Source organism: Netta rufina (genome assembly GCF_964035555.1).
Source record: "Netta rufina genome assembly, chromosome: 22".
NCBI classification, from domain to species: domain Eukaryota; kingdom Metazoa; phylum Chordata; class Aves; order Anseriformes; family Anatidae; genus Netta; species Netta rufina.
Window position 1 is genome coordinate 5754430 of NC_140146.1, and position 24565 is coordinate 5778994.

General features: G+C 50.2%; 1 protein-coding gene across 2 annotated transcripts in view; it reads left to right on the plus strand.

Annotated features, from left to right (window-relative positions):
- Positions 1–24565, plus strand: part of DVL1 (dishevelled segment polarity protein 1) — a 72040-nt gene that overhangs the window by 9006 nt on the left and 38469 nt on the right. For both annotated transcript variants that reach the window (XM_084300050.1, XM_084300051.1), the window contains exon 2: positions 20404–20473. In XM_084300050.1, coding sequence (XP_084156176.1) covers positions 20404–20473 — 70 coding nt within the window. The remainder of the gene's footprint in view (positions 1–20403; positions 20474–24565) is intronic.

Below are 24565 nucleotides of genomic sequence, written 5' to 3' on the forward strand. Positions count from 1 at the left end.
TCCCCTTGAATTCTGCCTGCCTTCAAGCACATGTCTGGCGTTTCGGAAAATAGCCTCGTGCCTGCTTGCGTGTGAGATGGCGCTTGAAGTGCAGGCTGAGAGGTGTTGCCGTGCCTCTGTGCAACCTGGGCAATTATCCTTCTGATTAGTACCTCCAGAGGATCAGTCCGGAGCCCCAGCCATTGATTTCAACTCTTGTGCTGGGTGGGACGGTTGTCCAGGGGGTGTTTGTGAACCACGGGTTGTGATTTTTCCATGCATGGCCTCACTGCTAGAATTCTCCTTTAGCAATCATGATGGTTGTTTCAATTTAGAAGCCCTGATAATTAAAATTACTTCCTTTCCCTTTATTTTCCACAGTGGTTGGGGTGTTTGGCTCATTAGCCACGTTGTTGTTGTGCTTGATATGATCAACAATAGATTTTCAACCTTAATCTCAATGTAAATTCTTCCAAATGATGATTTTTTTTTTACCCCTTAAGTTCTGGCTAATTCTCACATTCTCTCTGTTTTACTGTAATTCTTTCATTGCAAATAAACATGGAGAAAGAGTATCCATCAGAAAGAGTACCCATTCTGCTGATATTTGCCTTGAGAACGTGCTAGAGCTCAGGTAACTCCCAGTATTTTGCAGTCTCCCCGTTGCGCTGCCTTTAATGCTGCTTGGTGCAATTTTAACCTGCGTGGGACGATTATTTTTGATTTCAGCAATGAGCTGTGTTACAGCCTGGTCACCCGTCTTTGAAACAAGGAAGGTTGAAGCTTGTATTCCAAAGGAAGCATCTCCTTTTGTGGGAAATGGCTCGTGTTTGTGACATGGCAAGCTTTTTTGGTCTAAATTTACTTAAAACAGCACAGAGGTGGGTGCTTTCTGTGTTTGTGCTAAGCTGAAAAGGAGCAGCGTTATCCTTGAGACCCCGAGCAGCATAAGAGGTGTTGGTGTCCAGTCCTGTACAAAGTCAATTCAGATCAAATATCTTAAAGCCATTAAGCCCTGAGCCCCTTTCTTAGCAGGCTCCTACCCTTAACGTGCCCCACGTCACTGGAAGAGAACCCAAAATGACGGTGCTGGCTCGCCCAATGCAGCCCTTCACACAGGTCATTCTGCAGAGATTTCTGGGGTCTATTTGGGAAGAAAGTCAGAGAGAGGAAGCTACGTGGTGAGTATGAAACTTCCTGAGTGAAGTCAGGATCTAGAAGAGCTTCACCCCCATTTTCTGTCTTAGTGGGGGAGTGGAGATGGCTCGACTGAGATTTGAGCGACTTGAGCACCTCTTTTGCTTGTGCTGGAGGTAAAGCCAGCTTTGTCCTTTCTGCACCAGGTGATCCTGAGGCCAGCGAGTAAGCTTGGAGGGATTCTTTTGCTTTGACATCTGTCCAAAGCAGAGCAACGCTGAGCACCACGCGCTGAAACACCCAAGGAGAACCTGAGAAGGCACCAACAGCGATAGCGTCCTTTCAGCAGCTGATGGCTGCAGATAGACTTAATTTGCCCATTGTTCCTTGAAATCTAGCTTTGCCCTGCTCCTGACAGGGCTCAGCCTGTTGTATGTGGAGCGTGTGGGGCTGTTTCGCATCCTTTGTGTGAATGTTTTGGGTGGCTTGGCTGTGCTGAATAATGGAGATGAGGTGAATGGCCTCTGGTGAAACAGGACACAGCACAGAAATGAAACACATTCATATCACTTGGTCCTATAATATTATTTTTTTAAGCTTTCATATGCCTCACAGTTTCTTTTTTTGCATTTTTTGCTTTTTTTCCCCTGTGGTTTCCTAAAGCTGAAGTCTGTAAACTACTATATTGTACCCAGCAGAAATCTTTCCTCATGCAGTTCATTGGACAGTTACAATATCCAGGGTCCCATCTTTTCTTTGGCTGCATTATTTGTGAAGAAAACAGCCTCACCTTTTGCTAAATGCCTGCTTTATGTGCTCTAATTGTGATATTACAGGATACCACTGGGGTAAGTAATTAAGATAGCCTGGCGAGAAGGGATTCGTCTGTAAGTGAATCCTCTGCTCTGGTAGTCTTGAGTAAATGTCAGAGCACTGCAGCCCTCGGTAGGCAGCATTTTGAAATCCCTCTCCATGTAGCTAATGAGAAAAACATATTTAGATTTGGTTTAAGCACAGCCGTTTGTGAAGCATTTTGCAAGGTTGCAGTCTGTGTGACCCCAGTTCCAAAGAAGTGTTTTCGGAGCAGATACACTGAGTAGGTGGATGAGGAAAATGAAAAGGGGGAGGAAAGTTTTCTTGACAATCTCTAATATCGGTTTTACTGTTTGCTTAATCTCTGTTTGCTTTTATTCACTTGGCTGGGGTGCTGAATCTGGGCAGATGATTCAACTTGTCTGTTTTTCCTGTCCCAGCAGAGCGTGTTGTTTTTTTCATAACCATTCAGGGTAGGTCTGGCTGCTTCCCGGGAACTCAGAGGAGAAGCAGTCCCCAGCAGCTCACCATTAATGTCCAGAAATTCAGTCTTGCTTGCTTATTTGAGAGTTTCAGGCCAGCTTCTGTGCCTCCTTTTCCTTTTGTTCACAGGTTTAGCAGCGAATGCAGGCAGTGGTGCTTCCAAATCCGTCTGCGCTGTTTGTTCAGCTCACAAAGCTATTAGAGCAATTAGAAGCCGAATGGTAATTGAATCAAAATATCCGCTGAAGAGCGTGATAATAAAATATTTGGAGGTGTAAAAATGTCCCTTCCCAGTAGAACAACGCTCAGCCTCATCTTCACTTCTCAAACCATATCTGGGCCTTTTTCAGTGACCCTGTTAAAAAAACAGAGCTGAGAAAGCCTGCTTTTAAAGCATGCCGTGGCAGCGTGCTTGTAAGCCCAAGGCTTTACCTCTGCGTGTTACCTTAACCGTGTTCAAGACAAATTCCTACGAGGGATTCTCAAGGAAGGAGCATCTGGTGGTAGTAACATGTTTTTTTTTTTTTTTTTTTCCCCTCTGAGTTCATGGCAGCTCCCACTGTTTTCTGGCCCCCTTTTACTTTGAGAGTACACGAGCACAAAAATGCCTCTCCTTACACACCCTCCAAAAATTGGCAGATGGAGGAACCTCCTGGAGAAAAACACGAAGAGGCCGAGTCTGCTCTCCAGAAAATTGGTGAATTCAGCGGCTGCATCCGGGTAGCTCCCGAGAAGACCCTTCTAGATATTAATTTTTTCTTGTTCTATGATAATAACCTCAAGGTGGGAGTTACCCCTGGGGCTGAAACTTTCTCTGAGCTGAAAAATGCTGAATGAGCCTCAGGAATATCACTGTGAGGTGGAGGCAGGGGGGTATGGTGTGGGCACACAGGTCTCTGGTCTTCCTCTGCCCTTCAGCTCTGCTCAGTTTTTGAGCCAGGAGAAGATTTTAAGCATGCATGCAATGTACAGGCTTTAATATATATAGGTATGTAGGGGCTGTGCTTTTCCCATCTGGTTACTGCTTGCTTTTTAGAGAAGGGAAAGCAAAAATCCAAATGTCTGGCTTGGCCTGCCGCTAGAATGGCATTTTCTAGATTAATTAAGCGCCAGCTCATGGTTTAATGAGCACGTTGGGCAAGGGGAGGATGTGCCCCGGTGATTTTGCTGATGCTGCTCTAGGGTCCCAGGGCTCAGCACCGAGTACTGGAGGCTTGTCCTCCAATTTCTGCTGGGACTGTAATCAGCTGAGACAAGCTGCTGAGCAAATACAGAGGAATTTACAGCGCTGGAGGAAGGAATGACCTAAATATTTGCCCGTGGTGGCGTTGTGGCTTATCTCCACGTTCAATGGAAGTCACTGGGATGGGGTTTGCTTGAGGGAATAATGACGGCTTTCGGTTGTTCCTGTGGCCTTGGTGAGACGCAGCATTGTGCAAACCTTTGGGGAGGAAATTCCACTAAGGTTACAATACGCCACCGAGGCCGGGGAGAAAGGCAGCGCTTCAGCTGCTGGGGCGAAACACCTGAGGGAAGAGGAGAACCCCTTCCCCTTCAGCCTTGCTAGGTGTCGGATTTATTTTGCCCCTTCCAGTTGACAAATCAGTCTTAATTCAGCTCTGTTTGTCCAGTGCATCCATGCTGATTTTGTCTGGGAGGAGTTGTGTGCACACACATCTTTCTGTGCAGGCTTGGAGAGCTCGCTGCGTTGTCTCCCTTCATGCCTGCCTCTCTGTGTCTCCTGGGATTCATCGTGTAATCTCTCCGTCCTACACTATATGTTTATTTGATGAGGTTAATGCCTTTTGGCACCAATTTAGAGATGGAAAATTTTACTTGAGAGGTGAGAAGAGTCCAGCTGTCACCTCGTCTTGTTGTCTGTTGCAAAAATGTGCTCTGTCTCTGCTGTCCTGAGGGCACGCCGCCTGATCTGTGGCAGACACGGGGTGTTTCAGCTGGCCTCCAGGAGGAGGTAATTTTGGGGATGTCACCGAACTTTGGGTTTAACCAAATAGCTGAGGTTGGAGTTGGGGTAAATGCTTTCTTGCTTTCTGCTTGGGAACTGTTAATATATTTGCATGGAAATTAAGGGAAAAAAAAAAAGGATGCTAGACTAGAAAAGTGTCCCTGGCCTGCTTGGGGTGGACATAGACCTAGGTCTGACCATGTCCCACTGCAGTGAATCAGGTCAGAGGGAAAGTTTTGCAGAGCTGCTCTGCAGCTGCCATTAAATCCACTTCCTTGCTGACTGCTGGGGAGTGTTATTAAGAAAATGCTCGAAGGGAAAGCTCCTTTCCCAAGCTGGTCTAGGGAATTAAGGGGTAAGTGTACGTCTGGGATCCATGAGATCTTCATGAGGCCATTCCCTCTTGTCCTCATGGTCTTGCTGATACAATTCTGTGATCCCAAAGAGTGCAATTTTGGGTCTTCCTGCAGAAGTCGGTGCCTTGGCTTCCTGCAAAGGGGATTTTCTGAGGACATGGGGTGTTTGGGGTGTTTGTGTTTGCTGTTTCGTGTGAGCGGCCTACGAAGACCCGGGGTAACTCGTCACTGCGCGCATCGCCTCGTGATTACCTAGGATAACAAAATTTGGCTGCAGCTAATCTTACACGGAGAGGCAATTAGCAAATGCACAGTGCAGCTAATCTAATCAAACCTCTTTCATGTGCGCACGGGGGGGAGAAGTGACATTTCTTTCCCCTTCCTCTCCCACTTTGCTTTTTCTCTTCCTGATTGCCGGTTCTGGCATCTGAGCTACGTCTGCTTGGTTGCTGATTGTGTTTTGTTTGAACTCGAGGGAATGTTCTTCCCAACGAAGGCAGAGGTTGCTGTTAGGTACCTTGCTGCAACGACAGCGTTCCCCCATGACAGCAAAATAAAGTCAGCATCCATCCTAACAAGTGTCCGAGGGCAGTCCTCACCCACACAACTACGAATTAGCACGGTGTGACCATAATGAGGTGCCTGAGGTACGACATTAATTATTGGGATGCCTGCAAAGGGGCACTAATGATCATTAATCAATTGCCAGGTTGATTAGAAACAGAAAATGGAAATGGTGCTGGTAACCACGTCGATCAGAACTTGCTTACAACGAAACCTCGCGGCTGTACGGAAAGCTCGGTGGCACGAAGAAAAATATTTTGATTCCACGTGTCCCTTGAAATATTTCCTGTTCGTTTCAGTAGCAATTATCCAGCTGATTAGGAAAGGAGGAGACAAAGAAGACGTGCTGCTCCTGCACAGAGCAGGCGGTGTTGGGACAAACTGTGCAAATCTCCGGCTGTCAGTCAGGGGCTCAAGCTGCTTGTAGCAGAGAGCCTCAACTTGTCTGCCTGCTGAGGGCCTAGGAGCTGTGCAGCCCTGTAACTAAATCTTAATTTCCATAAATCCGTGTGCTGTGGGGCTCCATCCACTGTTCTGGAGAGCTGCTAGGTTTGCATAATGCCACTTTTTTAGGATATCTCAGATTTTGGAAGAAGCATCCTCTGGAAGTCATTCAGCAATATATATATATATTTATATATAATCATATGTTTATCCTGCCTCTGCAGTGCTGAGTTCTGAGGTGTAGAAGTAGGTGCATTTGGGAAATACTCAGGGAGTGAGTGCACAAATCCTGTCGTTGTCTTACTGTGGGGAACTGAGACAACAGCTTGTGTGTAACAGCTTCTAAAACCAAACATTCATTGCATAACGTTGGAAGGGAACAGGCAGATTTGAAAATGGTCTCAAAGAGTTTTGTTATTTAAATCCCACTTGAAACCTGCTGTCTTGAAAATGACTTCTTCTCTTTGCAGTGTGAGGAAAAGAACGGCCGCACGGTTAAGGCATTGGTTTGGGATTTAAGGTCCCATTTCCATTTTTATCTCTTCCAGCTACTCTGAATGTGACCTTGAGTAAGTGATCTAGCCCCTGATATTACAACCAGTTAAACTTGTGCCCGGCTTAATTTATGTACATGAGTTGTGCCTTTGGAGGAGACTGTAGGCATGGTGAAATTACATGCCTAGGAATCTCGTAAACGCCGGGTTTTATCTTTTGGGTTTCAGTTCCCATTTGCAAGAGCTTCTGAATCGTGGTGAACTCCAGCTTGCTGTGAAGTAACAAACCCCAGGAGCGTGCACGTGGGGAAGCACAGCGGGGCAAACCCCAATATCTGATCCGATTTCTTCCCTTCTGCCCTGCTGAGAGGCAGAGCCTCTTTCTCCCATCCCCGCCCATGGCTTTCTGGCAGTTGTTGCAACAGCAGCTCTTCCCCAGGATCTTCTTTGGGGATCGTTCCACTTCTACCTGGGCGCTAATCCCACTGAATGTACTGCTGCGATGCAATTCTTGAAATTATATAAACAGAAATAATCTGCCCATGCAGAAAGAATGGAGCTACTGAAAGAGTGGGTTTGCAAGGCTTTTGGGGGCTGCCCTTTAAATGTTTATTTCTACTTTTGTAGCTCATGGCCTGTTTCAGCTCTAGACCCAAAGTGAAGATCGTGGAGGTCATTTCCAACCTTAATTCTCTGAAAAACCCGAAGAAAGGAGCAGCAAGTGGAACAAAACGAAACGATGGCAGCACGCGGGGGTCCCAGAGAACACCAGTACCAACCCGTTTCTAACCAGGGGTGCGAAGCTGGTGGAGCCGAGGGAGAGGCTGGATTTCTGATGTCACGGGGACGAGTTGTCATTGCAGGTTGTTGGGCAAGTGCAGCACTTGCAGACGTGCTCGACGAGTTCCTTGTTTCAGCCTATGCAAAAAGCCTCGCTGGCTTTAGTGGGACTAGAAACTAATCCCCAAATGGGACAGAACGTGCCTGCTGCAGAGCTTGGAGTATTTGGAATAAAGGTAAACCAAATAATGGCCTGAAAGCTTGTGTAAATGCCTAGCTGGAGCATTGTTAAGGGCTCTCGGGTATATTATTTGTTTCCCGGTGTCTCTTGATCAACTTGGAGTCAACAGAGTAGTTTTTAGAGCAGAGTGAATTTATTCGTTGTCCTCGGTGCTCGTTCAAGTCTGGAGCTTGTGAGAATGATCTGCAGGGTAAATGGAAGTCCTGGTCCTCGTGTGATACCAGATAGATGCATCCGAAGCGGAGCAATCAAACAGTTAATGCTAAAAAGCCTGCCTCTTCTGTCTTTCAAACCATCCCAGCAGGGGTTGCATTTCATGGTTGACATTAGCCGTGCTGCTGCAGCGCCTGCTTCTTTCACATCCCTCTCTTCATCCCCCCTCCCTCCATACGTTGTGTTTTTTTTTTTCATACATCTCTTGTTCAATGCGGTTAATAAGCAAATTTGTCATCTGCTTATTCTTGTCTTTGCTAACGCTCCCCCCTCCCCACCGTTCAGCCCAAATTAACAGTAAGCCAGCGAATTGAAGATAATGCTGCTGCGAATTATCCTTTGCTGCGGGGCAGCTTTGCATTTTTAGTGCCAGGCTGACTTTGGTTGGTGCGACTCAAAGCAGGCGGTGCAGGAGGAACCGGGATTTTCCTCGAGGCAGGAGGGGCTCCTGGGTGCTGCGGGGTAGGGACTGGGAATTAGGAGACATCTCCTCGATGGGAACAGCTTTTTTGGGAACACCTTTGGCTGGTTTGGCTTCTCCTCGTCCGGCGAGTTGCCGCATGAATTGCACTTGGCTCTTTGTGCTTGAAAAAAGGCAGCAAGATCTGCCCCAGGTGGGCAGCACGTTTCATGGGGCACGATGTCAGCTTCTAGCAAGAACGTGGGCCTTGCTCTGGAGAGCTTCCACTGCAGCTGGGCAAAAAGAAAGGAGCAAGGACAGGCATCACCAGAGGTTGGCACATGGAAAGGATTTTCTCAGGTTCACCAGGAGCTTGTTGGCAGGACTGCGAATGGACATCTCGTCTCCTGGATACTAGGCTTAAATTTTACCTGCTGGAGAGCTTTCCCAGGTCAGTTTTTTTTTATATCCTACTATACAATGCCAGCTTTCCTTCGAAGAACCACATGGTTGCAGGTTCTGCAGCCCGTGCTTCGTGCAGAGGCCTCAGCAGCACGCGTGTCTTGCAGCAGGGTTGGTCCATCTCCGCTTTCAGCTCGGCATCGGCCCCTCTGCTAGCAGCCAGGGGGAAAGGGAAGTGCCAGGGAGAACCTGTTCCCTCTGCCTGCTGCTTAATTGGCCCCTATTTACTGGGAGCTTTCTCAGACTGCCGTAATTAGCGTGGTGACACTGATGGGATAGGTGTGAGCACGGAGTGGAGCGGTCGGAGGGAGTAAACACTGCAGGTATTTCACCCGGTGGGTAAAGATTCAGCCGGCTGGAGTAGAAAGATTTTCATAATTAGCTAAATCCTGATGCACTGAACAGGAGAACATCCTCCCCTCGCACACACAAGACATCAAATTGTCAGAAAGGGGAGAAATCCATGAGGGTGGAACGTCTCAGCTTGTAAAGCCAAACTCCTGCTTTTTGTCTTTAACTAAAATAAAAGAAGTAATAGGAAATTACAGGGACGGTGCCCAGGTCTGGGGCCACGGCCTGGAATAGACGGGCTCCAAGAACAAATTCATGGCATAATTACCTAGCCCAGCCTGGCAAACTAATTAAAGGTTGCTGCCAGTGACTGCTTCTGGGCTCAATTGTTTGTGGCCACCCTGGGTCCATCACTCCCATTCCAATAAGAGGCGTTGCCTCGAATTAAGCAAAATGAGATCTTTTCTTCCTTCTTACGGTTATCAGAAGCTCGTGGCTCTCGTTGCTCCTTTCTCCTCTTCCCCTGATGGCTTTTAGGATGCTGTGAAGGTGCTGAGACTGTGGGCCATGGCTTTTGGTACCCTCTGAGAGCAAAAGGAGCACGCTGTGCAGAGAGGAAGGGCATGAAGACGTTCCAGCTATACTGGCTTATGGAAAGCTCTGCCCAATTAATTGAATTTTGATTGTATTCAGACGGAATTGCCAGCCTAAAGATATTTATAGGCGCAACGATGAGTTTTGACGAATGATGTGAATGACTCTGCGGTGACTGGCTCCCAGGGCTAATGAAATCTGCCTGCAAAATAAAGCAGAGGGTTTCGGTGGCGTGCTGTTGGAGGACACCGGCTGGGCAGGGGCTGCAGCAGCTGGAGCTGGAGCAGAAAACTGCAGGGCCCAAAGCACCTGGAAGGCTGGGGGGGGGCTGCCAGTAGGTGCAGGCAGCCCTGGCACAGCCCCTGGGTCGAGGATTGTCGTGTGGGAACGCGGGACAAGTTTTGGGGCTCAAAATGATGAATCCTTTGTTGGACTGCAGGAAAAGTTCAGGCTAGTGATGAGCAGAATTTGCATCGGGTGACGAGGCAGAGTTTGATTCATTTGTTCTTGTAGCAAGGTCCTGGGGCTTTCTGGTGACCCTGCCTGCATTTTGCTTGCTTGTGCTTCTTCTAGAAGGTGCCTGCAGCCCCCACGAGTGCTGTGACGACTCGATGCATCGTTAGAGGTGCCACGGGCGGGCTGTAGCTCCTCCCTGGCCGTACAGGGGTTCAGGGAGAAAGGTTTTGGGGAAATCTGCAGAATACAAAACCACCAGCATCGGGTCTCTCCTATTCTGGGCCTGCCAAGCAGCAGGAGATGAGTCTCAAAGAAATCCGAGCGAGGAAGTGGCCAAGTGGAGCTTTACTCTGGAGAGATGCTCTCCATATCCCTCGGCAGCAAGAGGGCTGGGGAAGCCCAAGGAGCTTTTAAAGTTGTATGGTGTGGGTTGGCCGAGTCGGAGCTGTTCAGGGGCTTTTTGCTCAGTTTGTGCCAAAAGAAGCAACAAAACCAAGCCTCGCAGCTTACCTGTCCCAGGGTGATCGAGTTGGTTGGCATTGAGTCAACCTGTGGAAAAACTGCTTGGATTTAGGAATCGTGCTCAGCTGCCGTGGGGCATTTTGGTGCTTGCTAGCGCCGTGCTGTGAATTTGGGGTCCTCTCCTTGGTTTGAACTCCTTACAGCAGGCAGCCTGTGACTCTCTGATAGGATTTGGAAGAAGTCTCGTGGTCGTGCTTTGTGGCTGTTGGGCTGTACGGGTGCCTGTCCTCCGGGCTGGACAAATCAACCACTGAAGCCAGAAGCCAACGGAGCGGCCAAATGCACTTCCCCGGCAGTCTTCTCGGTGAAGCTCTTAAAATGAAGACCATAAAGGCAAGAGGGCCTTCTCCTTACGGACTGCGAAGGTGAATTTCCTATGGATGGATATTTCGTGCGTTTTTATGTCTTCTTTTTCTTAGTTCCTGGTGAAATTCCACGCTCATTGACTCGTCAGAGAGCTGCTGGTGATTTCCTGGCCCTGCAAAGCCCCCGTGGTGGTTGGCAGCCCTGCTCTGCCTCCTCCTGCCTTCTGCGAGCCTTTCATCTCCTGCTTCAGATGAGAGTTTTCCCTGCAGAAGACTTTATCTCATCCTGTATGGTGCCAGGCTAATGAGAGTCTCCTTTCCCTTTCAGAGGGCTTCAAATGCTGCTTAAAAAATAAATAACAATAAAAAAAAAAAAGCAATTGGGCCCTGTGTTTCCCCCCTTTCTTCCACGCTAATGCTCCAAGCTTTATTTACCGGTGAATTAAGACAGAGCTTCTGTTGGATTCTGTGGTTCAAAGCTCCAAGGGCTCATTTAGAAGTCAAATGTACTTGGGCAGGTTGGAGGGGAAGCCTTGCAGTTTGCTGGCCCTGCCTTCTGCAGGTGGAGGAGGCTCAGGTGTCCCCCCACGATGCGTAAAATCCGAGCTCCTTTTATCCAGCGCTGAAACGCCTCCCGAAGGTGGCCGGGGGGGTAAAAAGGTTTTGGTTTATCCTGGTGAAAACCCTTGAGGAGCTGTTGCCATCCTGTAAGGGCACATGCTGGGTTTTGTGCCAAGCTGCAGGTCTCTTTGCAGGTCCTTCCCCAAACCTGTGGGTCCTCTGAAGCCGGGCTGGGGGTGCAAGCCGGAGGGGCAGAGCTCGGCCCCAGCCATCCAGGAGGGCAGGAGCCCGTTCCTTATTCCCCACAGCACCATCACCCTGTTCCTAAGGGGAGATGGGCTTCGAGGGGGTGAGGACACGGGCGGCGTGGTCTGGTGCTGGGGTTTCCAAAATGCTTCCTCCACAGACACCGCGAGCCTGTGGAGCTGCCCGAAGCCTGCGGCTGAGCTGCCAGGGCCGTGACACCTCGGGAAGCTGCAGCAGCGCAGACCCGGGGACCTGATTAAAATAAACAAAATGCTTTTCACCACATCAGTGACCCGAATTATGCCATTTAATTAAAACACGTCTAGACAAATAACCCCGGGGGAGAGAGATGCTATCGGCGCCGAGCGTTTGAGCTTTCCGCAGAGGGACCGTACCCAGCAAAACCCATGGCCGGCTGCTTTCTGTCCCGAATATCTGGAGCCTGGGAGTGCCACAGCCTCGTGTGGACACCGGGGTTGTTCCTGGTGTAAGCAGCTTGGCATTCGTTTCCTTGGGAGCAATTATTGCAAGCTGCCTGTGAGGAATATTTCCATACCGTATTGATGAGCGCTTGTGGATGCTTTTTGTTTTTTTTTTTTTTTTAACCCAGCTTTCTTATTGTAATGAGCTGCTTCCACCAGAGCACAAAAGGAGCATGTCACAGCTGAGTAAGAGCTGGTTCTTACCCCGGCTGCTCTCCTGGATGTTGTGGGTTTCCTGCCTTGAGCTGTGGCAGCTGGCACCTCTCTGTCACCGCTCGGTGGCACCTGGGGTGAAAATGAATTGAAGAGCTGGAACGAGAGCTCTGGAGCTGCCAGCACGTCCCGTGGTTACTCTGAACAGGCACCGACTCTTTACTTGTCGCTGATCAGGAAGAAAGCTTTGCTTTCTGAGGCTGTGCTTAACTTGGTTTTTTCTTCTTCTGAAGGGCTGGAAGTTGTTCTGACTCCGAAGGCAGGAGGACACGTTGCCAAGTAACACCCATGGGGTGGTGCTGAGACCAAAGCACCGTGTTTCTGTGCATTTATGTAGAGATTTTTTTCTCTTTAAGACAGGCAGTAGATTCGTAAGGTTACAAATACACCGGGGTGGGAAGGCCTTTGAACATGGAGTGCTCGTGCGAGGGCATCTGGCCATTGTGGAGGGCTCTCAGGAGCTCGGGTTTTGTTGGTGATCAATATTTGGAATAAGAATAACGGGGCTGGTGCTTGGTGGGCTTCTGGGGTCCTGGGGAAGGGCTTACACCTCCACGGGCTGCTTATCGCCCTTTGACAGGCCATGGGGTGGGAGCAGCCCTGTGCTGGAGCTGGTGCGTGCTGCCAGGCCGAGGGCTCTGCACTTCGGGCTTGAGGTCTGAGAATAAAATCCCAGACATTTGGGATGTTCCTGGAGCTCCCAACGCTTCCCAGGGAGCTCCACGCCACGGCAGGGATGCAGCCTGCTGAAAACCCGAGCCCCTGCAGGCTGAAGGCAGGTCGTGACCTTGCATCCAAATTCCCCGGGATGCTGCGCTATTTTGGGAGCTCTCCGCTCTGCACTTTGGAAGCTAATTGCACCCTGGGGAAAGCAAAATCCAAGCCAGCTGTTTTGGATGGGCACTCCACAAGCGGCTTGTGTCTTTAACGGGGTTTTTCCTAGCGTGTTGTCAAGAACTATTTAATTTGGTAGGGGATTTTTAACGTTCTTTTATTGGTAGCTGAGGCATTGGGCTGGCACTTGGAAATCTGGGGTCAGTTTGTAATTCTGCTGACCTGTCCCTTGGTATCGCGATTTCCTTGTCTTTCTGGCAGAGCCGATGAGGTGTGCCTGGCGTTTGGGATGGCTGCAAGAATAGATTCATTGACGCCAGTGAGGTGGTAATAGAGTCACGAAAATCATTTATCAAATAATGTGAAGGGTGAGAAGGAAAAGGGAAATCACGGAGAAGCCAGAAGGCTGTCGGGGTGGGATGCTCGGGATGCTCGAGAAGAAGAATCGGTTCCCCAGCCCCCGGGCTCGTGTGGTGCAAGGAGGGTGGGAGGTGAGGGGCAGGGACCGCTGCTGGACAGCGCTGCCTGGTCGCGGCACCGCTGGTTACAGCTCTTGGAAGCTTTGCAAGTTGTGACACGGGATAAATTGAAAACTCTCCCCCCAAAACACACAGTTTGAGCCCTGCTGCAGCCCGGGGATGCAGGAGAACCTCGGTGGAGGTGGTGGCTGTGTGCCTTGCGCTGCTCCTCAGTACGTTGGGTGCCTTCAGATCAGCCCTTCTGGTACGGAGTGAGGAGTGGAAGGCAGGGCACGGTGACTCCTCACATTTTTCTTTGTTATCTTCAAATATATCTATATACAGGTAATGTGCTCAGCAGCTAACAAATGGGTTGGCTTTTTGCCATACGTAAAGGGATGTTTTACAATGAATAAGGCTGCTCAAAAAAGTGGCCCCAAACAGAACCCGTGCAAGGTGTCATTGTCCCTCCCGTGGCTCTTATCCTATCTGGCACGGCCTGCAGAATACAGGGAAGGGCTGAGCTGGAGTAATAGTGCCACCTCTTTTCTTTGGGGCTCTGCCACTTGCACATCTGTAACGCCGCCCGCTTCATTTCATTTGATTTTTGCCTTTGCACGGTGAAATGAAAGCGGCTGGCTTCGTCCCTCTGCCTCGTGAGAGGTGCGCTGCGATTTGCGTGTGTTTGCAGCGTGTTGCTCTCTGTTTCTGCAGTGCTGCGGGGGATTGCTTAAAGAAGGAGAGGTTTTTAAGGCTGAAGGCAGTGTTACGTTTCTGTGGAAGGCTGTACGAAAAACTTCTTGAAATGTGGATTAACTGCGGCCCAGAACTTTGATGCAAAATACTCTGAAGAATGACCCGCTCCTGTGGGGAGATGTGGGAGCTGTAAGCAGCTTAGAGGAATTTTTGCCACGCTGTGCTGATGGTTCGGGGCATGTTTCTGTGCGAGTGGCTTTCTGCGCCCCCAGGTTTTTGTTTTCTTTTCTGGAGGTGCAAGGCCCTCCGTGTAACTTGTGTCTGCTGGCTTAGCTAACGAGGGGGCACTGCAATCAGGTGCTGAAATCAAAATGGATTAATTTCTATAGATAATAGCCCCTAATAGCAGAAGTGCTTGTGTTTTAGTGGGACTTGAACACCCTGAACACCTTTACCACGTGCTGCAGCACGACTTCTGTCCACGTCCCTCCCTCCCTCTCGCTCTCCGACTGCTTTTTTCTGGGTGATGTGCAGGGACCTGGCTTCGGGCAGGACTCTGGACTTCTCTAACCAACCTGGGAGGCTTCCCACCGCTCGATGGTTTGTCTTAAATAGTCGTCAAGGAACCTGTAAACGTGAAGGACCTGAATTTGGTTGTGGTAGGAGGGAACGCAGGAGGCCAAGTGGCCTCCTCAGGGTCCCCTGATGTGCCTGCACAAATCTAGCTGCCCTTCAGGCCCAAAAAGAGCAGCTTTGTGCTGGAAATGTGTCGGCTGAAGGGCAGATTCAAGCCAGCTCTCTCCTAGATCATCTGGTAGTCCTTACTGCATTCAGCGGAGGCTTTCCAAAGCATCTGTGTGAGGATGCAAGCTGATGAATAAATGATGCTCTGCAAGCTGCGCTTCTAGGCCCTGTTCCCTGACCTTGATTTCAGTTCTGGTGCTAAGCTGTGAAAATCGGAAGCCGAGCAGTTTCCCCAAGCTGGAAGCAAAGCCTGACATCTTCCCGGGCGTTTGGTACTTCCACAGCTTCCACAGGCAGTCACAGATCCCTGAATTTTAGGGGATGCTCTGCTGGCCTGGCCCTGGTGCGTTTCCTTACCCATTACATGGTTGCATCCCCTCCCAGTCATGCTCTTCGCTAATGGCTGAAGGCAGAGTGATGAGAAATTCATTTTTAATCATGCCCCTGGATTCTGAGCTGGAGCAGTGCCCAAAGGTTCAGCAAAAAGCCAAGTTTCTTTCTACAGCCGCTGGATTTTGCCCTGAATACACCTGCACCACGTAGCTGCGGCCCAGAGCCTCGCAAGGCTTTTAAGCCTTACCCCTCATCCTCCTCTGCCACGGAGACTCCTTGAGCTCAGGTCAGTATTTGGTGCAGGACCCAAGCACCAAAGGCTTGCCAGAATCCTGCAGCTTTCCCGAGAGCTGATGGCGCAGCCCTCTGGTTTCCCTGGAACCGATAAGCAGGAGTTTTGTGCATGACAGAAGGACAGAAGCTTGGCCTCCGGCTGGGCAGGCCCCGAGAGCTGATTTAACCCTGCCGTCGTGCAGGAGGGACGGCGAGTGCTGTGGTGTTTGGAAGAGGGTTTTATTCCACGGCTGGCTGCATTGTTGGTGCTATAATGTATGAGTAGAGTGTCCACCTTCATTTTTGTCAGCTTTCGTGGGAGCTGGCACACAGCAGTGCACGTGCAGGAGGCAAGGAGCTGGCGGCGCTGGTTGGGGAGTGACAACCCAAAAAGGAGAGTGCTGATCCCACACCGTGGCGCTGCCGGTGGCCTCAGCTGAAGTTTTAATTCTGCATTAAGGGCTCAAACCCAAACGTTAATCTATTTTTAGAGCCGCAGCCTCGGATTCCAGTTGAGTAGTCGCAGTTTCACGTGATCAGAAGGGGGAGAGGGGTTTTTGGGGGCTTTTTTTTCCCAGCACCAGACAAAGTGTGCGGGTCAGCTGTGTGCTGCTGGGCTCGCTGTGTGCATTTTGCACTTTGCACTGTCCTTGAAGGAGCTGCAGGCCTTTTATTTATTTTACTTACATTTTCTTAACAATCAAACCACGTTAGAAGCCAGGAGCTTCCAAAGAAAGAGTTGCTCTTGAGTGAGCTTAGGATCCAGGTGAGCCAAAGCCGTGAGCAGAATCCTACAAGTAGCTTCCCTTAGTGTTACAGCTTCCCTCAGCATTAACTCATTGCAGATGTGGACTTCTGGTTACTTACGGTTTTACTAACTCAGACAGCTCCTTTGGAAAAATGCTGCTGGATAAATGGGACCAAGTTGCTTGGAGATCCTCAGAAATGGACTAGACGTGGCCCTGGGCAACTGGACCTGCTTTGGGCAGGAGGTGGGACGAGGTGACCTCTGGATTTCTCTCCCAGCCTACAAGATTCTGCAATGCTAGGAATCAAAACTAATGTCTGAATCATCTCCTAACCCTCCTTTGTGGTAGCTGGAGTCACTGAGCGTACACCCAGAACAAGTGCCTTAATTGCCTCACCTGCTCCCGGAGGATCTCCCAGCGAGCCATGAAAAGAAGTGAACGAAGCTGCTCGCTTCCAATCCTCGTTTGGAGAAAAAGCAGGGAGCCTAGAAAATGCTGGAGCTTGTCTCCTGTCAATGCAAGCAAAATGCCAGCGTGTGCAATGCTAAACCCCAGTGTTTAATACCCAGGGGTCTGAACGCTTGTGAAGCAGAGACTCATCAGAGGTTTGTGGGGTTTGGTTCGTGTGCCTACGGTGGAGTTGGTGTTTATTCTGAGGCAGCAAAGAGCTTGGCGAGGGTCCTGGGAGGGTGACAGGGGTGTAAACCTGTCCCAGGGCCAGGTGGGGGATCAGCTGGGGATCCAGATTGGGGCTGGTAAAGGCTCAGGCACCGATTTGTGCAGGGGAGGGTGGGAGCAGCCTCGGAGGATCCAGACACAATTCCAGGAAGCGAGAGGAAGGAGGGGCTGCTACCAGCCGGGATTGTTTCATTTAGTAATTAGTGCTTAAATCTCCTCTAAGGCAAATAAAGCAGAGGATGTGAGCTGCTGAGAACTGCTCCCTCCTCCCCTTCCCCGCACATCCCCACCCTTTTTAGCTCTTTCTCCTCGAGTGCAGGCTGTGTCCGCGGGGGATTTGACAGCGGGGAGCTCGCTGGTGGTGCACAGCAGGTGCCTGGGGGCTCAGGAATCCCAAAATTGAAGGGCTTGGAAGGGACCTCCAGGGATCATCGTGTCCAACCCCCTGCCAAAGCAGGTTCCCTAGAGCAGGCTGCCCAGGGAGGCATCCAGACGGACTTCTGGGCTCCCTTTTGTGGCCATCGCCCCTTGTCCTGTCCCCACAGACACTGAAAAGAGGTTGGCCAAAATCCCTCCGTCTCCCAGACCTCAGGAATCGAGATATTGATCGTTGGAAGGGGCTGCCCCTTTAGGACCCATGATTTATAGGACAGAGATATCTGAAATACGTGGCTGCTGCCACATTTGATGTTCTTGGCACTGCTCCTTGCTCCCCAGAGCAAGCAGGGAATTACAGCCTGTCGCTCTCTTGCCTCATAGCCCGGGGCTATCTTTAGGAGTTCAGGTTGCAACAGATCTGGAGTCGTTCCCCTCCTTTCCTTCAGGATGCCACTTGAACCACTCGGTGCGATGTTTCAGGGGTATCCTGACTGCCTCAGCATCGGTCTGACTTAAAAAGCTCCCCAGGCCTTTCCCCTGGAGAGAACCCCACAAGCACTGCACCCTCGGTCCGGGACTTTTTCCTGGTTCTTGAGCTTGATGCAAAACTTCTGCGTGAGGTTCCTGGGGCGCAGCAAGCGGCATCTCCTGATCTCCTTAGCAAAAGGAGATGCTGTCGTTCAAAACATGCAGCTGTCAAGGTAAAATTATCGCAGCATCTTCATCCTCTGATTCCCATTCTCTCCCCAGGACTGTGAAGGACAGAAGGGAACGGCTGAGCTCAAGGCAGGGCGCTGGGGCTGGAGATGTGTGCAGTGCTGGAGTCCTCTGCCTGCACGCCGAGCTTGCAGCTCCAGAATTACAGGTCTGAGAGCTTCGGTGCGTTCCCAGAGGTTTTTAAAGCCCGGGATATCTGCTGGTTTCAGTGGAGTTACTCTTAATTGCCTCTTTAGAGTCTAGGTGTAAATGAGTGATAAATAGTACTGCCGTTTGTGAGCTGTTCCCTGTTGCCAAAAGGTGAAGGCAGGAGAGATGAGGTAGGGGTTAAATGATTTTTTCCCAATCCTAGGACCAGGGTGAAGCCTGCTGCTGACCTGCTAGCCATGAACACTGCAAATACACGTGGAGAGAGACGAGAACATTCTTTCCTACTTGAAAAAAAAGTGAAAATGGGGTTGTTTGTCCCTAATTTGCCAGAAGTAAGCTGAAAGGAAGCCGTCCGTTTGCTCTCCTCTCTCCTCCTTCCTATTTGTTGTTTTTTTTTTTTCCCTTTCTCCTAACACGACACCCTTCCATGCGCAGTCGGCTGCTTTGCGGCTGCTGCGGTTTTCTTACACAGCAACAAGAAAGACAAAAACATAAATAAAGGAAAATGTGGTTACGGAACCACAGCTTTTCACTGAGCTCGCCTGGGCTTCAGGTTGGCTTTTCTCAAGCTTAGAGACATGAAAACCCAGATGTCCCCGGGCAGGGACTCGAGGGCAGAGGTTTGTATCTGCTACCAGGCTGCTGTTTGGCTCCACGTGAGCGTGTTGCTTCGGCTTTTCTGCTCCAAAAGCTCCTCCAAAAGCTCCCCTGGTAGCTTTCGAGGCAGAAGTGATATTGGGCTGGGTGAGAGGAGGGATGAGAACGGAGCCCAGCGTGATGGTGACTCTGTGCCGATATAAAGGGTGATGTCTGCACCTTGGAGAAGCCAAACGGGAGCTGACTGCCCCACAACTCATCTCTGTCTCCTTGCCAGCTCCCGAAATGTTGTAACCAGCACCCTGGACCATTCCTGGCCTCGTGGGTCGGCAGCGACACACGGCAGCGACCCGGCCGTGGCTCCGTGAGTCACCCCGTGCAGCTGGCCCCGAGCTCCCCTCTCGGGTTCTCAGCTGTGAAGCAAATGGGAAACGAAACGGCTGGGCTGTGACAACGAAGCAGCCCAGCTGTTGTACCGAGTCCTGGTGTCAGAATTTCCGAATTAGCTGCCTTCAGGAGTTCGGAGTTGAAACGCAGTCGTGAAACACGCGTCGAAAGCAGCAGGCTGGTTTCCGAAACTCTTAAAATCTCCCTTTCTGATGGGCTCTGCAGAAACCTCCGTCGGCGTCTGCTTTTTCTCTAAACACAAAAAACACTTTCAGAGGGCTCATGGCCTTGAATAATCGAGGGAAGTTTGTTAAGGAAGCTGATGCAAACGCGGGGTTTTCTTAATCTTAATCTCTGCAGCTCGGAGTGGGACCTCTCCAGCCCGAAGCAGCAGTCGGAAAAACCACAGCTTGAGGAGCCCTGCTGAGAGCTGACGTTTGTGATTGTTTCCGAGGCAGAAGCTGGCTCTGGGGGGCTTGCTGTGAAGGCAGCAGCTCCTCACTGCCCGTAGCACCCAGGGTTTGAACCTGCTCTTTTCATCTGGCTGCTTCCAGAGGGTCAACCGTGTCCTGGACGGGCTTTGGAGCCCCTGGAGCCGGGTGCAGGAGAGCTGTGGGCTCCTGTGGCCTCCAGCAAGATAGAGATCTCACAGGCTGGAAACCTGATTGCTTCCTGAGAGGATGAGCGAGCAGTGAATTGCTGGAAGAATTCAGAATATCTCGTCGGGGCTATAAATAGGCCTGGCTGAGGGACTGGAGGCGAGGCTGTTAAACGCGGGCCGTGCTGGTTCCTGCGCTGGTTTGGGGAACAGGAGCATCCCACGGAGCTTCAGCTGCTGAAGTGGAGGCTCAGAATTAAGTCAAATAAAATGGGAACGTCCCCGTTCCCTTGGTAGTCACCTGTACCTGGTGGGACAGCCCCGGCCGTGCCCAAGCTCAGGCTGTGGCACAAACGCCAGGCCTGAGGCAGTGACCACAGGAAGGGGCTGCAGAGCCGAAACCCTTACCAAAAACCTGCTGCTGGCCAGGCAAATCACTGCTTTGTTGCCCTTAATTATAAGGGGGTGAGCTCTGGATTAAGGTTTCATCAGGCCTAACCTGATGGCTCTCAGCTCCGACAGAGGGGCTGCTTAGCACAGTGCTGTTTTCATCACCTTCAGAGCTTTAAAAGGTGGAAAAAATGATGGAAGTGACTTCTGTGCCTTCCAATTTGGGATGGTTATTGGAAAGCTACTCTTCCACCCTTTATTTTTGCTTGCTTCCTTTGCTCTAATAGTCCCTTAGCTGTTCAAGACTTGCTGGCACCAATGTTTTATAAAAATCCGTGTTTTTCCTGGGCCCATCTAAGAAACCTTGCTGATCTGATACCGTTTCAACCTCTTGACTTTCTTTCTGTCCTTTTTTTCAGGGTGGTGAAGGAGGAGATCTCAGATGACAATGCAAGGCTGCCTTGCTTCAACGGAAGAGTGGTGTCCTGGGTACGTTGCTTTGTGTCTGTGTGTGTGCGTGGTGTCTGACACAGCAGCAGGGCAGCTGGTACGTGGATCCCGATGGTCAGAGGCATCTTATTTTCTAATGCACGAGCTTCACTTGAGCCCTCCTGCGCACCCCGATGTGTGCCGAGCGTTCAGCACTTAGATTTTATATTCAGCTGAGATCCTAAAAACCGGGAGACCGTTCTCCCTTCAGCCTGTACCCTCTTGAAAGGCAGTTGTTGCTGAGAAATGCATCCAGAGGAGCAGCTACCTTTTTTCTGTAGGACCTGCATACCTTTATTTTTTTGCTTCTGTGCTCCAACGATTTGACTCAGCAGCACAGCTGACTGATAACCAGTGTGCTCGTAGATCTGACCACGTATCGCCACCCAGCCAAGTGCCTCGGTTGAAAAATCAATGAGTGTTTCAAACCGATTGTCACGCTGGTGTAAATGAGCACAGGGGATCTGTCTGCTCGCCCTCACGAGGAAGGGGAGATCCCCACGTGCCGTGCCCCATGGAGCAGTAAATCAGGTGTTGGAAGGAATCTGCATTCTCTGGAATAAAGTCATTGGTATTAAGGAATAAGGGTAGTGTTTAAATAAAAAAACAGCTCTTGTCTTGAGACCTGGTGGTCCTGGTGGAGTCCTGGGGAAGGACCGTTGGGTGCTGTAGCGAGGTGTTGGGGCTGTGTGGGAACGGGTTTTGTGTGGAATAACAAGCTGAAGGGAGCATCCTGATAGCTCCAGGTAGAAAAAGGCCACGAAGATACCATTTATGTCGCTGTAGTGTGAGAGCAGCACCTGATTTAAAAGCAAAAGGATCGAAATGAAGCAGTGGCTTGTATCGGGGGAGCAAATTGATCCTGAGAAGCCCTCATCTCCTCCTCAGTGTGCAACACTTGGGCTGTATGACTCCTCGGTGTCATTCCCCTCCTACTTCTTCCCCTTTCTCCCACGCTTTCACCTGAGAAGCACCAAATACAAACAGCAGGCTGGTGCCTTCTGCGTGCCTCAGCTGGGTCTCTCTTTCCCCCGGCACACTCGGAGGCCCAGCTCTGTTTGTTTTCCTCGGCGCAGGCTGGTTAAAGGCTGGCTCTTTTGCCCTGGTGATTCAGCACCCTGATGATTCAGCCTGAGCTCCTCTACCCCATGGTGGTGGCTCTTCTCTGCAGCAAAACAGGCCTCGGGTTGTTCCAGCAAGGGACAGCGCTTCTGGAGTTTGAGGAAAAACAAACCCTAACCCCAAACTATTCCACATGAATAAGGATGCGGATTATTTCATCCTCTTTTACATCCCGATTGTTTCACTTCTTCCTCCTTCCTCCTCCCCTTCCAACCAGAAACCCGACGTGAGCCACAGCCCGAGGGCATTTGATCTCACGTTGAGAGATGAATTCTTTTCCCAGATTCTTAAATAACTCAAACTATGAAAATATCTGCCTTTTTCTCTGTTTTCCGTCTGAAAAGCAGGAGGGAATAAAGAACAGTAGGATCAGAACATAGGGAAAACATATGCAAGCACCAAATGTTATGTTCTAATTCTGCGGTTGTTACTGTCTTAGGTTCAGAGAAACGTTACAATTTCTGAAATTCAATTCAGTTTTCTGATTGTGGTTCCTGTTCCAGCCTAGGTTACTGGCTGCTTGCCAAACATAAAAAAAACCCACGTAATCCTTGCTCCTAGGGCTTGCCCCTTGTTTCATATCTTTCCCCCCATTCTTGTGTGAACTTCGGGCTGCTGCTGTCTGGTTTTTATGCTGCAGGTTTGCTCGGAGGCCACATCTGGGATCGCTGTCTGTGTTTCTTTCTCCTCGTGCCATGTGCATGTGCGTGGTGGGAGACACAGCTGCTGCTCCGGAGACCTCAGCCTTCCATTTTCCTTGTGTTTCTTGCCTGTTTGCTATTTCCACCCTATAGGTAGGAACCGAGACACACAGCTTTTCTGTGTTTTTTTCGTTTCTTTCCCTGCAAGGTCATGTAGGAAGTCTTCTGCAGCTGACAGCAGCTCTCGCAGAGTCTGATGACTTAATCTTAAAATCCTCCTCCTTGTGTGCAGGTAGTAGGGATGGATAAACTGCTTCAAAAGACTTCTCTTCCCTCCTTTTCCATCCATCAGCTTGTTTCTAAATTTAAATGCGCGCCCCAGTAGCAGGGATTCAGGTTGCAGCTCCCTTCCCAGAGCTCGTTTGGAGCACCTTTTGCAGATGATGTTGACAAGATGGTGCTCCCTCTGCTCAACAATCAGCTAACATCTGTGTCTGACCTGCATTACCAATCACAAATTACTTCTTCCACGCTAAAACCCATAAAATCGTGGTGCTTATCTGCCTCTATTTGCTGCTAATTATTGGGGGAGTTTTCTGTAAATCTTGCTGGAAGTTAATTGTTGGCAGTTTGGATCCCTTTCATATCCTATGCAGTGGAACTTAACAGTTAATCGCGGCCATATATTGCAGGACAAGCAAAGTTGGTTTTTACCTCTTGGCAAAAAACATATTTTGGGCTTCCTTCTTCGGTTTCCAACCCCAGGGACCTGAGCCTTCATCATCTTCCCTGCTAGAAAACGTGCAGCCGTCGTGCAAGGATCCAAGCTGGTAGCAGACAGCTTGGATTCTTTCTCCAAGCCATCTGTGCTAATTGTCATCCTCGCTGCAGATCGCTGCGATGTGTGTATGTATTTCACTTCCAGACAACATATTTAAAATTGGAACATGAGGCGCACCCGCTGCAGCTCAGCTCTCTCCTCCCCCCCGGCTCCTCTCGGCACTGATGCAGTGACTGCTTTGAAGTTTACAAGATGACTGACGTTTGGAAATCTGAGTTTCATCTTTTTTAATAACATTTGAATCCTTCTATTTGTCATAGCTCGCAACTTTGATCTCGGTGTCATAGGCAGGCCTGATTTTCATAGGGGAAAATGTTCAAGGGAGGATCTGCAAGTCTTTAGCTGCTGCTGACTTCGGCTGCCCTGGGAACTCAACGCACACTTAGATTAGCTCTGGGTTGGAGTCACTGCTCCCACGGAGACATCAGGACCTCCTCCCCAGCCCTCCTCTGCCCTTGGTTTCCTTACACGTTGTCCTTTTGATTTTGGGCTGTTTTGTTTATGAATCACTGATTTGGGGTGGAGGGCTGCTGCTTACTAGGTTTATAGTTTGCCTTTTCGGTGGTGGACCATTAAGATTCTCCAAAATACAGAGACTGTCATTAGTTCTATGTCCCAGTCCTTCATCAAGGAGTTATTAGCTACAGCCTTTGCTGCTTCCTGGGCAAGATTTAGCAGCCGGTGTGATGGTGGCTGAAAAAGCAGCCAGCACTTGGGATGATGGAATGAACTGAATCGGCCGCCGCAATGAGTTCCACATTTCCTTGTTAACTCCCTCCAGGTGAGCCGCACAGAAGACATCCACATTTCCCTCTGAACCGATTTTGGTGCTTTGGGGTGCAGCTGGTGCACAGCCCGCTGGCGCGCTCCCGAGCTGCACGGCGTAGGAAAAGGAGCGCAAGAAAATGCTACTGCTGCTCAGAGCTTCGGGGGAAGCTCGGTGGGGGAAATATATTTACCAGGGCTGGCTTCTGCCCAGGGAGCTGGGGATAACGCCGCTTTTCTTGGGGAAACGCAGTGAGAATCCCGTGCATGCAGCCAGGGCCCTTGCAGCGAGGTGAGTTCAGGGAAGGAGGCAGCACCCCCTCAAATCCCTCCCCTCCTGCAGGCACCATCAGATTCATCAAATCCAAGGCATTTTGCAGCCTGGAAAGGGGCAGGGCTGCTGCCTCGCTACGAGGGCTCCAGCTGAGTCCAGTTCCTGCTGGGTTTGGTGCTGCGCTGCCTTCCTGGTCGCTGGAGTGTTTGGGGAAAATCAGCTGGGTAGTGCAAGCTGAACAATTGGGCTGCACGTCCTGTCTTCCACTGCATGTTTTCTTTTCTAGCACAACAAAAGCATTCCTAATGCTTGTTGCAGTGTCTTCATTAGTCTGCTCTGCAGCCTTCCAGCTCTGCATTTTTAGCCCAGTGCTGTTGAGCACAGCTCGGTGAGTCAGGACCGGGAGCTGTGATGAAGGGTGAGTGCTCCGGCTGTCACCTGCCCTAGAT